This window comes from Pseudophryne corroboree, chromosome 5, assembly GCF_028390025.1.
Source record: "Pseudophryne corroboree isolate aPseCor3 chromosome 5, aPseCor3.hap2, whole genome shotgun sequence".
Taxonomy (NCBI): domain Eukaryota; kingdom Metazoa; phylum Chordata; class Amphibia; order Anura; family Myobatrachidae; genus Pseudophryne; species Pseudophryne corroboree.
In genome coordinates this window covers 620,605,759-620,621,875 of record NC_086448.1, presented here as the reverse complement: position 1 = coordinate 620,621,875, position 16,117 = coordinate 620,605,759, and the positions used below count along the sequence as shown (strand labels likewise).

The following is a 16,117-nucleotide window of genomic DNA, read 5'->3' as shown; positions in this document are numbered from 1 at the left end:
ATTTAGCAATAGCACTACTCACCCATACAGACGCCACAGTGGGTCTGAGCAGAGCCTCCGAATTAGCGGAAATGGACTTCAGACACGTCTCCAACTTGCGATCCGCCGGATCCTTGAGAGCTGCCGTGTCAGGAGACGGAAGCGCCACCTTCTTAGACAAACGGGATAGAGCTTTATCAATGGTTTTCCCTGTCATCAGAGGGGAAAGGATACGCCATATAAATCCTCTTGGGAATCTGCCATTTCTTATCCGGCGACTCCCAAGCCTTTTCACAAAGAGTATTCATTTCATGAGAGGGGGGAAACTTTACCTCAGGTTTTTTTCCCTTGAACAAGCAAATCCTTGTTTCCTGTACCGCAGGTTCATCAGAAATGTGTAAAACATCTTTTATAGCCACAATCATGTACTGAATACTCTTAACTAAATGTGGATGTAACGCAGCCTCAGTGAAATCGACCTCGGAATCAGAGTCCGTGTCGGTATCAGTATCCCCCACCTGGGTAAATGGCCTCTTTTGGGACCCGGATGGGGTCTGTACCTGAGACAAAGCCTCCTCCATGGACTTTTTCCACACCTGCGTCTGTGACTCAGACTTATCTAACCTCTTCGATAAAGAAGCTACATTGGAATTGATTGTATTAAGGAGTGCTAGTAAGTCAGGTGTCGGCTGCGTCGACAGTGCCAATTCTAGCCCCGCATCCACACCTCCCATAACCTCCTCTGGTGAATAACATTCAGCCTCAGACATGTCGACACGTAGTACCGACACACACAACACACAGAACGTCCCAGCAAGGTGACAGGCCCACACTGCAGCCCAGAAAGAGGAGACAGAGGGAGTATGCCAGCTCACACCCCAGCGCCCATATATCGGTATAACGATATATGTACCCAGTGCTGCCTGTTTGATAAAAAAACCAGGACCCCACTGCGGCTCCCCTCTGGAGATGCCCCCGATACTTGTTGTGAATCGTGGAGGTCCCGGCAGCGTCTCTCCCTCAGCCGCGTGTAGGGAGAAAATGGCGCGTGTGAGCAGCGGACCGAAGCTCCGCCCCCTTCCCGGCGGCCACGGCCCGCCAAATTCAAACTAACTAAAAATGCCGGCGGGGGTCTGTAAAGGGTGCCTAGGCACCCACTACCATAATATGCCGCCCTGAACTCCAGTAACATGCCTCCCAGGGCGCCCCCAGCACCCTGCACCCAGTGACTACCGTTGGTGATGTGTGTGGGAGCATGGAGCACAGCGTTACCGCTGTGCTTTACCTTCCGTTACTGAAGTCTTCTGCCATCCTGAAGTCTTCTGATCTTCTCATACTCACCCAACTTCTGGCTTCTGTGAGGGGGTGACGGCGTGGCTCCGGGAACAAGCAGCTAGGCGCACCAAGTGATCGAACCCTCTGGAGCTAATGGTGTCCACTAGCCGAGAAGCAGAGCCTTGAAACTCACAGAAGTAGGTCTGCTTCTCTCCCCTCACTCCCACGCTGCAGGGAGCCTGTAGCCAGCAGGTCTCCCTGAAAATAAAAAACCTAACAAAAGTATTTTCTAGAGAAACTCAGTAGAGCTCCCCTAGTGTGCATCCAGTCACTCCTGGGCACAAAGTCTAACTGGGGTCTGGAGGAGGGGCATAGAGGGAGGAGCCAGTTCATACCCAGATTAAGTCTTTTTAGTGTGCCCAAGCTCCTGCGGATCCCGTCTATACCCCATGGTCCTTTTGGAGTCCCCAGCATCCTCTAGGACGTAAGAGAAAAATACTTACCCACTCTGATGGCAACATTTTCAGTGTTGGGATGCCGTGGTCGGTCATGTAACCGCCGGCATCCTGACCACTGGCATTTAGTATGTAGTCCTTTGGCATATTGCATGCATAGGAAGGTTCCACAACTATTTACAGGACATAAAAAGTAATTTAGATCAGTATGGCTCTAGAGAAGGTCAAAATCCTTCATCATACTTCAAACTTCAATATATAAATAACCAATGCAGCCTTTGAACCACGTAAACAGGATAGTCTATATATGTATTCTTTAGAGATTGAAGCTTTACATTTAACATTTCTAATCATAATTCTAATTTTTGATTGCGGATCTGGAAAAACAATTACATCAAACATTCGAATGGAGTCCTCCATATTTGTCATGTCGTCCTCTCTCTCTCCTTCCAATTAATCCATACACCTCCATAAATAGAGTCTGGGTCATTGGGCTTCTCCAACAAATCTTTCTGCTTCCTCAAACTAAAAGACACTAGTGTCACCTATTGGCGCTGGTGGATAGAATACCTTCTAATGTAATAAGGATTTGTGAAAACTGATTTTTAGATGCTAGCAAGTGCTAGCAAGTAAGATTTGAAATAAGATGTGCAATAAAGGACATAATATAGCCAACAAACACTAAAAATGGCTGCACCAACCCAGCATTAAGCTAATGTTTCGGTGTGCTGTAATACTAAACCTCTGTGCTACTGTTTGTTTTTTATTCTTGCAAAGTGAATGAATCTTGCTGGAAAAAAGCACTATATATAAATAAAATTATTATTATGCTTACTAGTAAATAATGACACAATAATTCTTGTACTACACATTCACACATCACAGATGGCTATTCAGCAGCGTCATATCACATGAAAATCAAGCACCATGAACGTTTGAATTATATAAATATTTGAACGTTTTATTTGAATGGAGTTGAACATCATACCTACCACAATAAAATGTGTTCTGTCCTTAACGTTTTCATATTAAAAGGAGACTCATACCTTGTATACACAAGTGCAAGCTATTGGTCAGGCTTCTGTCTAGAAAACTAAGCCACAAAGACTTGCTGGATGTGCATGGAAGGGCAGTGACCAAACTCCAGCACAGAAAGAGGTTCGTCAGGCAGTTTGGTTTGTAACTCTGTAACTATAAAATGCAGTCTATGAAAAGTCCAGTAATTGGCATTTTGGTGTAATATTTCCACAGGGTACCACTGTGGTAGCCCCGATACTTTTGTAGAATGAAAAAACTGAATTTCCTCTGCTTCAGTAAGTTGACTTCAGAATACTAAAAGGTATGTATTAGTTGTAAAATAAGCGGTGTAGCAAGTGTATTTTACTCTTGCAGGTTGGCTAAGAGATGATAATCAGCAATATACAAGGCTTAAGTATTTGTGATTACTGGATATGAATGATGGATCACTGTGATAATTTGCCAAGACAAGGAGATTCGTTAATCAACATTCTTCAAATACTAAATAAGCTAAGGTAGCTTATGAGGTGTTGGCATTCACTGTTGATCCTGCACTAGACAGATAATAGCAGACTGGTTGCCATGGGTTACTGCACACATGTACCATTAGTAAATAAGCTTCAGGGTGTTTTAATCCAGTCATAGTCAACCTCTACATTTAACTATAGAAAACAACAAAAGGCTGAAATGTCAGAAAAGACGACCACAATTAAACTTCCAGCCTCACTTCAGAAATCACTTGCCAGTAACGTTAATAAAATGGCTTATGCACAAAAGATTAATTAGCAAATACAATTTAATCTGCTGTCTTTAGTGAAATTGGGAGGATTTCTTGTCCACTATGAAACTGAAATTACGTCGTAAAGCATAGCGTTAACATTCATAAATGAAAAAAATAAAGGATATGAAATCCAAAAAACAGCTGGACTTAAATAAACAAACAAACTGAATCCTAAAACAAAACTGCACAAACATATCTTAAACATAGCATGTTTTAGTGACTTGAAATCCATAACTGCATGGAAAATAAATAATTGCACTGGTAAATATATATATTTGGATTAAGCATTTTTCACAGATGCTGAAATGAACCACTTTTTTTTCCTAGGAACTAAAACTTGCACATTGCGCTATTGCCACTAAGTACTTACAAAGTCTTCATTGCTTGTGGGTTCTGCAGCGTATTGCCCTGCAATAGACACTGCCCCAGTGGCTCTGAAGAGGCACGACATGATAAAGAAATACATTTATACTGGTCAGTTTGAATCAAGGTATGCTGAACACAAGCTAAAATGTGTTCTAAATCTCTCACAAAACAAAAAATAAAAATGTACAGTGAATTATGATATTATAGTAAAATAAAATCAATTTTCTTTTACATTTTCCCTGAATATAATCAATAATATACAATATCTTCACTAGCAACAAATTACAAACTGACCGTAAGACAAAGTGGGATAAAGGCTTTGGAAACCACAAAAGGAAATGTAGGCCTCCCACAGCAGTAATACTCCAGGTATGCAATTGCTGACCGATAAGATTACAGGTCAACCAACAGTCTGAGAACATTCGTGACGTCATTTACGTCAAGTCTGCCATGTTTACTTCTGGGAGAGGAGCTCTCCAATAGCAAAATGAGCTGAACTCTGGGTAAGTGAATGCAGAATTCTGTTCTTTATCAAGTAGAGGAAAGACGTGTTCAACCAGTTCACTCAGCCTGCCATACCTGGGGGGAGAAATATAAAACACAAATATCCAAGTCAATAAATCAAAATGGATAACTAGTCACACATTATAAGTCTTGAGACATAAAACTTATTTTTTAAAATATGAATTCAATATGTACGAGAGTTTTGCAAGATGATCACAAATTCTTGATGTCTAACGGAGAGTTTCCTTATATGAACATAGAAGTGGGTATTTTCAATAAAAGTTGGATCCATTCCGACATGCATTTATCGGAATGGATGCGACAAGCCCTACTGTCGGATTTGCCCGTTTCCGGTGTCCTGTGCGTGCAGCTGCTGTCAGCAGCTCCCTGGGTGTGAGATCACAGGGAGCTGCTAGAGGGAACCGCACTCCGCTGTGAAGCACAGTGCCGGCCGGGGAGCGCTGCTGGGTAAGAGGAGCCTGGCTGGGGGATACCCGTCATAGAGGTACCTGCCTGCCCTGCTGCCCCTATAGCCCGCTGCCCCGCTCCCCCGTCTCATTTCCTCAATACGATTTTTTTTAAAAGTCAGATTGAGATTGTCGGAAACTGGACAAAACTGTCAAATGTGGCCCCGTTTCAGACAGAAGCACGCGGATCGGCGGCTATTCCGCCGATCCACGTTCTTTCCGACAAGTTGAATTTCCCAACTTGTCAGAAAAATGAGGCGGGGATTGAATAGGTCAGAACCCCTTTCCGACCTTAAAAAGTCAAAAACTGCCATCTTTCCGACAAGACAGCAGTTTTTGACAGTAACTGAATATACCCCTATCTTTATCGGATAGTTATTTATAATCAATTTTATTCACAGACACTGGGGACTTCCATAGACACCAAATTTGTGCCAAGCTTTAGGTCTATTTGAAGAGAAATATCTGGAGTAGCCAATTTAGAAAAAACTTGGTGTTGTAAGACAAATACATTGATTACCTGTTTATTTGGGATTGGGGCTCTAGTTCTGTCTGTCCGTTTGTGTATCATTTGAACATTAACAAGGTTTAGATTTCATAAAGACCTTCAAATAAAATGACTTGATATCACAATGGATGATAAAAGAGTAACAGAAGCATTCCAAAATAAGTGGGACTGTTATATGCACCTTAATGACAAGAGGAATCATCTGAAACTATGGAAGCATAATATTCCAAATGGACAGTTTCCCCATATCTGGATGAATTGTTCTACAGTTAAATAAAGCTTCCTTCAAGCAGGCAAATAAACTTTTTCATTCATTGAGAAGCCATATTTATTCTGATAACTTATTAAATAAGGCTTTATATGAAGCTTCTATAGCAAACAAAATCAACATGAGAGCAGATAGATGACTTGCCTTTGTTTCACAGAATAATCGTATGCAATGAATAACAAAAGAAACATAATAAAATGTGTTTTTTTTTTTTTAACATTTGATTAGACCTCAAAACCATATCCGACAAACCGAGACCAGGAGGTTTAGAAATCTAATCTTAGAAACAGGTTATCTCCTAGCTTCTACTAGGAGGAGAAAAATAAAAATAGGAACAAAAATAAAACTGCAGGTGTGTCTAAATCAATCTGGTTACCATTCAAGTCAAATGTTTGCTTTTCTCCAATTGTGGCAAAGAAACATATAAGGTGTACTGTACTCATGGGGCACACACAAGCACTATGTTTAATGATTAGGTTTCCTATTGAGAGTTTCAGCAACTATTCAGCTGCATGTAAATGCAGCATTTATTATGACAGACATTCTATTTGCATGTTAAAGATTGATTTTCTTGAACACAGAGAAAAATAGTCTTAAGACAAGAAATAGAAACTGAAGAATCACCATCTCAGAATGTATTCTGGTGTCAAGATGGTAACAATTATGGTTCCAAAATTAGAAGCATTGAATATTCAAGGGCTAGATGCAAAGGCTTAATGGATTTTTGATTTAAGAGCACATTTCCTCAAGGTCTAAAGGTGGGTACACATGGAGAGATCAGTGCTTAAAATCTAAAGGTGGGTACACATGGAGAGATCCGTGCTTAAAATCTAAGCAATCTGACTAGATTGCTTAGCACGGATCTCAGTGTATATGCCCCCCAGCGATAGCAATGTGCGGCCCCGCACGTCGCTATTGCCGGTGCTAGATTGGCCTGCATGCAGTCACAATCTAGCATATCATGTGATGAACGGCTCCCCCTCGCTCTTCCCACATCGCGCTGTGCTGAGCGGAGGGATAGATGTGTTCCGAGCGGTCTGTGACAGATTGCTCAGCACATACCTCTTTAGTGTGTACTGCCCTTAAGACTGAATGAAGTACTATATAATCAAGTTATGCACATATAGAAAACCTCATTAATGTTATGTTCATGCTTAAGAAAGCATTTGTTATAGTCCAGTCTTTTGCAAACAAGAAAGTAGTATTAATGGACCCCTGACGCACAATAATCGTAGATGCTAGTTAGTACTTTTAGTACTAAATACTGGAACCAACATGTGCTGATTAACACAAAAATCACAATATTTATTAAAACACAATCCCAAACTGAGTGGGTAAAATACAATGAAACAAATGTGCAAAATGGGGTGAGGTAGATGGGAGCCAGGTGACTTCATAAAGTGCTAAACGTGCTTTGAGTCCTTCTTAAATGGATGACATTCTCTCACCATAGTCCATGGCTGCGGTGGGCTAGCTTTAGAAGGTAGCTGGGGTCCTAGGCTGAATGGCCCAGCACCACCGCACTGTGCGTGTCAGCTCAAAGTCTCCTGTCCCAGGATGCACCCCACGCTTGTCCTCGTCCAAATAACGCGTTTCGGTCCATGGACTATGGTGAGAGAATGTCTTCCATTTAAGAAGGACTCAAAGCACGTTTAGCACTTTATGAAGTCACCTGGCTCCCATCTACCTCACCCCATTTTGCACATTTGTTTCATTGTATTTTACCCACTCAGTTTGGGATTGTGTTTTAATAAATATTGTGATTTTTGTGTTAATCAGCACATGTTGGTTCCAGTATTTAGTACTAAAAGTACTAACTAGCATCTACGATTATTGTGCGCCAGGGGTCCATTAATACTTCTTTCTTGTTTGCATTTGTTGGAGATTAGTGTTTATCTCCTTTTTATTGGACCTAGGCAGCACTATTCTCAGTACTGCGCTCATCTGAAAGTACTCCATTTTTGATAGTCCAGTCTTTTATAGAAGTAGTCTATCTACACCTTTAATTCAATTACAGTTAGTTTTTCATTTTCCGGATTAGCTAAATACAGATGTGTCCTCATACGCTTAGCCTCAATACGTCATGGACATGAGACGCCTGGAGCAAGTGAGCTGAACTAGGCAGGGTAATGTAGTGTCCTTTTCTTTAAATTTGCGACTAATACGCATCACAGTTTTAAATATGTGCAGAGTGGCAGATGAAGCATAACGGATCTTGGCATGAAAAAAAAAGATGCAGCCACTGCATCGTAGCATTTCATATACAGATGCGGACTCATTTGCACACACATGTACAAGTGCTGCATATCAAGTTCATCAATGCAGGTCCGTGATGCGGTTTGGTCATATTGCATTGCGGCTGAGGCACATATTCAAGCGATACACACGGGACATGGTGCGACAAGAAGGGCCATGTGGTTTGACTGCAGCAATAAAGTATGAGCTAGCCAGAATAAGTATTTCATCCTACCCCTAATCCTAACCCACCCCTCCCGCAGCCTAACCCTCCCCCTTATGCCTAACCCTGGTACTTACCTTGGGGATCCATTGGGCTTCTGACTATCAGGATCCCGCTGTCGGCCTTCTTACTGTTCCGACTGCCTGGGATGTTGACCACATATCCCTGCTCATTTATACGTTTTTTCTGAATTTAGAATTTTCCTTTTTTTTTGTAGTTCATTGTTGAGCTTCATAGTGTAATTAATGGACAGCTGTGTATTCTGACAATGGCCATGATAATAAGAATTTACTTACCGATAATTCTATTTCTCGGAGTCCGTAGTGGATGCTGGGGTTCCTGAAAGGACCATGGGGGAGTAGCGGCTCCGCAGGAGACAGGGCACAAAAAGTAAAGCTTTAGGATCAGGTGGTGTGCACTGGCTCCTCCCCCCATGACCCTCCTCCAAGCCTCAGTTAGGATACTGTGCCCGGACGAGCGTACACAATAAGGAAGGATTTTGAATCCCGGGTAAGACTCATACCAGCCACACCAATCACACTGTACAACCTGTGATCTGAACCCAGTTAACAGTATGATAACAGCGGAGCCTCTGAAAAGATGGCTCACAACAATAATAACCCGATTTTTGTAACTATGTACAAGTATTGCAGATAATCCGCACTTGGGATGGGCGCCCAGCATCCACTACGGACTCCGAGAAATAGAATTATCGGTAAGTAAATTCTTATTTTCTCTATCGTCCTAGTGGATGCTGGGGTTCCTGAAAGGACCATGGGGATAATACCAAAGCTCCCAAACGGGCGGGAGAGTGCGGATGACTCTGCAGCACCGAATGAGAGAACTCCAGGTCCTCCTTAGCCAGGGTATCAAATTTGTAGGATTTTACCAACGTGTTTGCCCCTGACTAAATAGCCGCTCGGCAAAGTTGTAAAGCCGAGACCCCTCGGGCAGCCGCCCAAGATAAGCCCACCTTCCTTGTGGAATGGGCATTTACATATTTTGGCTGTGGCAGGCCTGCCACAGAATGTGCAAGCTGAATTGTATTACACATCCAACTAGCAAAAGTCTGCTTAGAAGCAAGAACCCCCTGTTTGTTGGGTGCATACAGGATAACAGCAAGTCAGTTTTCCTGACTCCAGCCGTCCTGGAACCTATATTTACAGGGCCCTGACAACATCTAGCAACCTGGAGTCCTCCAAGTCCCTAGTAGGCGCAAGGCACCAAAATAAGCTGGTTCAGGTGAAACACTGACACCACCTTAGGGAGAGAACTGGGGACGAGTCCGCAGCTCTGCCCTGTCCAAATGGACAACCAGATATGGGCTTTTTTGAGAAAAAAACCACCAATTTGACACTCGCCTGGTCCAGGCCAGGGCCAAGAGCATGGTCACTTTTCATGTGAGATGCTTCAAATCCACAGATTTGACTGGTTTTAAACCAATGTGATTTGAGGAATCCCAGAACTACGTTGAGATCCCACAGTGCCACTGGAGGCACAAAAGGGGGTTGTATATGCAATACTCCCTTGACAAACTTCTGGACTTCAGGAACTGAAGCCACTTCTTTCTGGAAGAAAATCGACAGGGCCGAAATTTGAACCTTAATGGACCCCAATTTGAGGCCCATAGACACTCCTGTTTGCAGGAAATGCAGGAATCGACCGAGTTGAAATTTCTTCGTGGGGCCTTTCTGGCCTCACACCACGCAACATATTTTTGCCACATGTGGTGATAATGTTGTGCGGTCACCTCCTTTCTGGCTTTGACCAGGGTAGGAATGACCTCTTCCGGAATGCCTTTTTCCCTTAGGATCCGGCGTTCCACCGCCATGCCGTCAAACGCAGCTGCGGTAAGTCTTGGAACAGACATGGTACTTGCTGAAACAAGTCCCTTCTTAGCGGCAGAGGCCATAAGTCCTCTGTGAGCATCTCTTGAAGTTCCGGGTACCAAGTCCTTCTTGGCCAATCCGGAGCCATGAGTATAGTTCTTACTCCTCTACGTCTTATAAGTCTCAGTACCTTAGGTATGAGAAGCAGAGGATGGAACACATACACCGACTGGTACATCCATGGTGTTACCAGAACGTCCACAGCTATTGCCTGAGGGTCTCTTAACCTGGCGCAATACCTGTCCCGTTTTTTGTTCAGACGGGACGCCATCATGTCCACCTTTGGTATTTCCCAACGGTTTACAATCATGTGGAAAACTTCCCGATGAAGTTTCCACTCTGCCGGGTGGAGGTCGTGCCTGCTGAGGAAGTCTGCTTCCCAGTTTCCATTCCCGGAATGAAACACTGTTGACAGTGCTATCACATGATTTTCCGCCCAGCGAAAAGTCCTTGCAGTTTTTGCCATTGCCCTCCTGCTTCTTGTGCCGCCCTGTCTATTTACGTGGGCGACTGCCGTGATGTTTTTCCCACTGGATCAATACCGGCTGACCTTGAAGCAGAGGTCTTGCTAAGCTTAGAGTATTATAAATTTACCCTTAGCTCCAGTATATTTATGTGGAGAAAAGTCTCCAGACTTGATCACACTCCCTGGAAATTTTTTCCTTGTGTGACTGCTCCCCAGCCTCTCGGGCTGGCCTCCGTGGTCACCAGCATCCAATCCTGAATGCCGAATCTGCGGCCCTCTAGAAGATGAGCACTCTGTAACCACCACAGGAGAGACACCCTTGTCCTTGGATATAGGGTTATCCGCTGATGCATCTGAAGATGCGATCCGGACCATTTGTCCAGCAGATCCCACTGAAAAATTCTTGCGTGAAATCTGCCGAATGGAATTGCTTCGTAGGAAGTCACCATCTTTACCAGGACCCTTGAGCAATGATGCACTGATTTTAGGAGGTTCCTGACTAGCTCGGATAACTCCCTGGCTTTCTCTTCCGGGAGAAACACCTTTTTCTGGACTGTGTCCAGAATCATCCCTAGGCACAGCAGACTTGTCGTCGGGATCAGCTGCGATTTTGGAATATTTAGAATCCACCCGTGCTGTTGTAGCAGTATCCGAGATAGTGCTACTCCGACCTCCAACTGTTCCCTGGACTTTGCCCTTATCAGGAGATCGTCCAAGTAAGGGATAATTAAGACGCCTTTTCTTCGAAGAAGAATCATCATTTCGGCCATTACCTTGGTAAAGACCCGGGGTGCCGTGGACAATCCAAACGGCAGCGTCTGAAACTGATAGTGACAGTTCTGTACCACGAACCTGAGGTACCCTTAGTGAGAAGGGCAAATTTTGGACATGGAGGTAAGTATCCCTGATGTCTCGGGACACTATATAGTCCCCTTCTTCCTGGTTCGTTATCACTGCTCTGAGTGACTCCATCTTGATTTGAACCTTTGTAAGTGTTCAAATTTTTTTAGATTTAGAATAGGTCTCACCTAGCCTTCTGGCTTCAGTACCACAATATAATGTGGAATAATACCCCTTTTCTTGTTGTAGGAGGGGTAATTTGATTATCACCTGCTGGGAATACAGCTTGTGATTTTTTTCCCATACCGCCTCCTTGTCGGAGGGAGACCTTGGTAAACCAGACTTCAGGAGCCTGCGAAGGGGAAACGTCTCGACATTCCAATCTGTACCCCTGGGATACTACATGTAGGATCCAGGGGTCCTGTACGGTCCCAGCGTCATGCTGAGAGCTTGGCAGAAGCGGTGGAACGCTTCTGTTCCTGGGAATGGGCTGCCTGCTGCAGTCTTCTTCCCTTTCCTCTATCCCTGGGCAGATATGACTCTTATAGGGACGAAAGGACTGAGGCTGAAAAGACGGTGTCTTTTTCTGCAGAGATGTGACTTAGGGTAAAAACGGTGGATTTTCCAGCAGTTGCCGTGGCCACCAGGTCCGATGGACCGACCCCAAATAACTCCTCTTCCTTTATACGGCAATACACCTTTGTGCCGTTTGGAATCTGCATCACCTGACCACTGTCGTGTCCATAAACATCTTCTGGCAGATATGGACATCGCACCTACTCTTGATGCCAGAGTGCAAATATCCCTCTGTGCATCTCGCATATATAGAAAATGCATCCTTTAAATGCTCTATAGTCAATAAAATACTGTCCCTGTCAAGGGTATCAATATTTTTAGTCAGGGAATCCGACCAAGCCACCCCAGCTCTGCACATCCAGGCTGAGGTGATCGCTGGTCGCAGTATAACACCAGTATGTGTGTATATACTTTTTATGATATTTTCCAGCCTCCTGTCAGCTGGCTCCTTGAGGACGGCCCTATCTATAGACGGTACCGCCACTTGTTTTGATAAGCGTGTGAGCGCCTTATCCACCCTAAGGGGTGTTTCCCAACGCGCCCTAACTTCTGGCGGGAAAGGGTATACCGCCCATAATTTTCTATCGGGGGGAACCCGCGCATCATCACACACTTCATTTAAATTTATCTGATTCAGGAAAAACTACGGTAGTTTTTTTCACATCCCACATAATACCCTCTTTTGTGGTACTTGTAGTATCAGAAATATGTAACACCTCCTTCATTGCCCTTAACGTGTGGCCCTAATAAGGAATACGTTTGTTTATTCACCGTCGACACTGGATTCAGTGTCCGTGTCTGTGTCTGTGTCGACCGACTAAAGTAAACGGGCGTTTTAAAACCCCTGACGGTGTTTCTGAGACGTCTGGACCGGTACTAATTGTTTGTCGGCCGTCTCATGTCGTCAACCGACCTTGCAGCGTGTTGACATTATCACGTAATTCCCTAAATAAGCCATCCATTCCGGTGTCGACTCCCTAGAGAGTGACATCACCATTACAGGCAATTGCTCCGCCTCCTCACCAACATCGTCCTCATACATGTCGACACACACGTACCGACACACAGCACACACACAGGGAATGCTCTGATAGAGGACAGGACCCACTAGCCCTTTGGAGAGACAGAGGGAGAGTTTGCCAGCACACACCAAAAACGCTATAATTATATAGGGACAACCTTATATAAGTGTTTTCCCTTATAGCATCTTTTATATATTTCTAACGCCAAATTAGTGCCCCCCCTCTCTGTTTTAACCCTGTTTCTGTAGTGCAGTGCAGGGGAGAGCCTGGGAGCCTTCCCTCCAGCCTTTCTGTGAGGGAAAATGGCGCTGTGTGCTGAGGAGATAGGCCCCGCCCCTTTTTCGGCGGGCTCGTCTCCCGCTCTTTAATGGATTCTGGCAGGGGTTAAATATCTCCATATAGCCCCCGGAGGTTATATGTGAGGTATTTTTAGCCAAAAAAGGTTTTCATTTGCCTCCCAGGGCGCCCCCCTCCCAGCGCCCTGCACCCTCAGTGACTGCCGTGTGAAGTGTGCTGAGAGGAAATGGCGCACAGCTGCAGTGCTGTGCGCTACCTTAAGAAGACTGAGGAGTCTTCTGCCGCCGATTCTGGACCTCTTCTCGTTTCAGCATCTGCAAGGGGGCCGGCGGCGAGGCTCCGGTGACCATCCAGGCTGTACCTGTGATCGTCCCTCTGGAGCTAATGTCCAGTAGCCAAAGAAGCCAATCCATCCTGCACGCAGGTGAGTTCACTTCTTCTCCCCTAAGTCCCTCGTTGCAGTGATCCTGTTGCCAGCAGGACTCACTGTAAAATAAAAAACCTAAGCTAAACTTTTCTAAGCAGCTCTTTAGGAGAGCCACCTAGATTGCACCCTTCTCGGCCGGGCACAAAAATCTAACTGAGGCTTGGAGGAGGGTAATGGGGGGAGGAGCCAGTGCACACCACCTGATCCTAAAGCTTTACTTTTTGTGCCCTGTCTCCTGCGGAGCCGCTACTCCCCCATGGTCCTTTCAGGAACCCCAGCATCCACTAGGACGATAGAGAAATAATATTTTTTTTATTAAACCCTTTGTAGCTTACAAGTCTAATTTACTCCCCACTGATATAATTATGAACATTATTCCTGATTCCAAGTTTTCTGTGAATTAAGATTTTCACGTAAATCTCCAATGTTTTTTAAATTTGTGCATGCCCAGGAGCCACACTGCACATGTGCAGATTTATTTCTGCGACGACGCTTGCAGTGCTCCTAAAGCCGCAGCATGACCGACAGGCTGCCGGTGTTTGGGAGCGGTGACGGGGAGTGTCCCAGAAAATGGGGGCATGCCAGTACCCGTTTTCTGGTTGTGCCGAAGCCAGTTGCTGCAACCTTGGAGGCATCACTGGCCCCAGCAGTGTTATTTTGCCGAACATCCTGAGTAACCTGAGATCAGATGGTCATGCAGTTGATCCAATGCAGAAGTGAATAACATTGATTTTCTCTTTATACTGGTATCTGGCAAGGAGTGGGATATTATAGGCAGCAAGTGAGCCGTCAGTTCTTGAAGATGATGTGTTGGAAGCAGGAAAACGGGCAGGCTTAAGGATCTGAGTGACTTTGACAAGGGCCAAATTGTGATGGTTAGACAACTGGGTTAGAGCATCTCCAAAGGGTGTTAAAAAATGTGAAAAACTCATGTCGACCTATAGACCTAATGCATGTCGACCAATAGTGGTCAACCTAATTGCTGTCGACCTAAAGACCGGATACCTCTCCAAAACGGCAGGTCTACGTTAGTACCTACTAAAGTGGTACAAGTAAAGACAACCGGTGAAGAAGCAACAGGGTCATAGGCTCTCAAGGTTTGTAGGGAACAAAGGCTAGTCCATGTGGTCCTATCCCACTGAAGAATTACTGTAGTGCAAATTGATGAAACAAAATGAATGCTGGCTATAACAGAAATATATCGGAGCAAACAGTGCATTGTAGCTTGTTGCATTTGGGTCTGCGTAGCAGCAGACAGGTCAGCGTGTCCATGCTGATCCCTGTTCACTGCCAACAGTGCTTACAGTGGGCACGCGAGTGTCAAAACTGGACCATGGAGCAATGGAAGGAGGTGGCCTGGTCTGATGAATCACGTTTTCTTCTACATCATGTGGACAGTGTGCGTGTGTGTCATTTACCAGGGGAAGAGACTGCATCAGGATGCACTATGGGAAGAAGTCAAGACAGCAGAGGCAGTGTGATGCTCTGGGCAACGTTCAGCTGGGGAACCTTGGGTCCTGTCATTCATGTTACTTTAACAACATTGTTGCTTATATACATGGTGGCAACACTATTGTTCCTCTGTACAGAACTGGCCAACCCAAAGTTCACAATACTCCTCCAGAATGGGGTGTTATGAGCAATATGAGATAGATCGATAGAGTAATAAGATCTTGCTAGACACAGGTGAAGCTTTATAACTAAATATATATAACACACTTCTCATGCTACCAGACACAAAGAGACTTACGAAGTTTTGTTTCCTTTTGTCCTTTCCTGGATTAATTCACCTTTGGGATTGACGGTGAAAATTCGACAGTCTTGTACTCCAACTTTCACATAGGCAAACACATCCTACGATATAAATACAGATACAATTAACACAAGTGAAAACGCCACACTCAAAGCCTACAATGTCAGTAAGGGAGCAGCTGAGAAATAGTTAACCTAATAGTCAGTGAAGAAGTAAAGAATTTTAAAGAGCGTCCAGATATAAACATTTCAACACAGAAGCTAAGCAGCAAGCCAGAAACCTGAGCTGTTTGGGCCTCAGGAAACACTGACTCATAGGGAAATGTTCCCAGTGCAGCCATGCTCCAGGACAGCACACTTCCAGGGGGATCCCTTTGTTTGATAACCTCTTGGCTTAGTTCCACTTTTGTTCAGGGTAGAACAGAGAAATAACTAACTCCTACAAAGTAAGACTTCTACTAAACTGCATGCTCAATGACAAAACTTTATAGAAAGTTATATGTGGGTATTTTATACCAATTCCAGCAACTGTATCTAATTATTTTTGCTGTTTGTGGGCTACCATGATGAGGTCTCTCCAAGTACATATCCAGAGAGCAGAGAAACCATTTTGGTTACCATAAAGTGTGTGGTATGTAAGTAGGCAGAAGTCCACTGAACACCATGCTGCTAAGAACCAGTTTTATTTAAAGATCAAAGTCTATAACCTTGGATGTGGGAAAGATGAACACAGAAATATGCTAGTATGCGCAGGGAGCTCTGCTACATCT

The 16,117-nt window shown here is 44.4% G+C and overlaps 1 protein-coding gene across 2 annotated transcripts in view; it reads right to left on the bottom strand.

The window, feature by feature from the left end:
• Positions 1-2,649: 2,649 nt before the first annotated feature.
• The window catches only part of LPIN2 (lipin 2), a 324,290-nt gene continuing 310,822 nt past the window's right edge, over positions 2,650-16,117 (bottom strand). For both annotated transcript variants that reach the window (XM_063923550.1, XM_063923549.1), the window contains 2 exons: positions 15,346-15,449; positions 2,650-4,452 (listed from right to left, as the gene is read on the bottom strand). In XM_063923550.1, the coding sequence (XP_063779620.1) occupies positions 4,308-4,452; positions 15,346-15,449 (249 nt within the window). In that variant the 3' untranslated portion in view covers positions 2,650-4,307. The remainder of the gene's footprint in view (positions 4,453-15,345; positions 15,450-16,117) is intronic.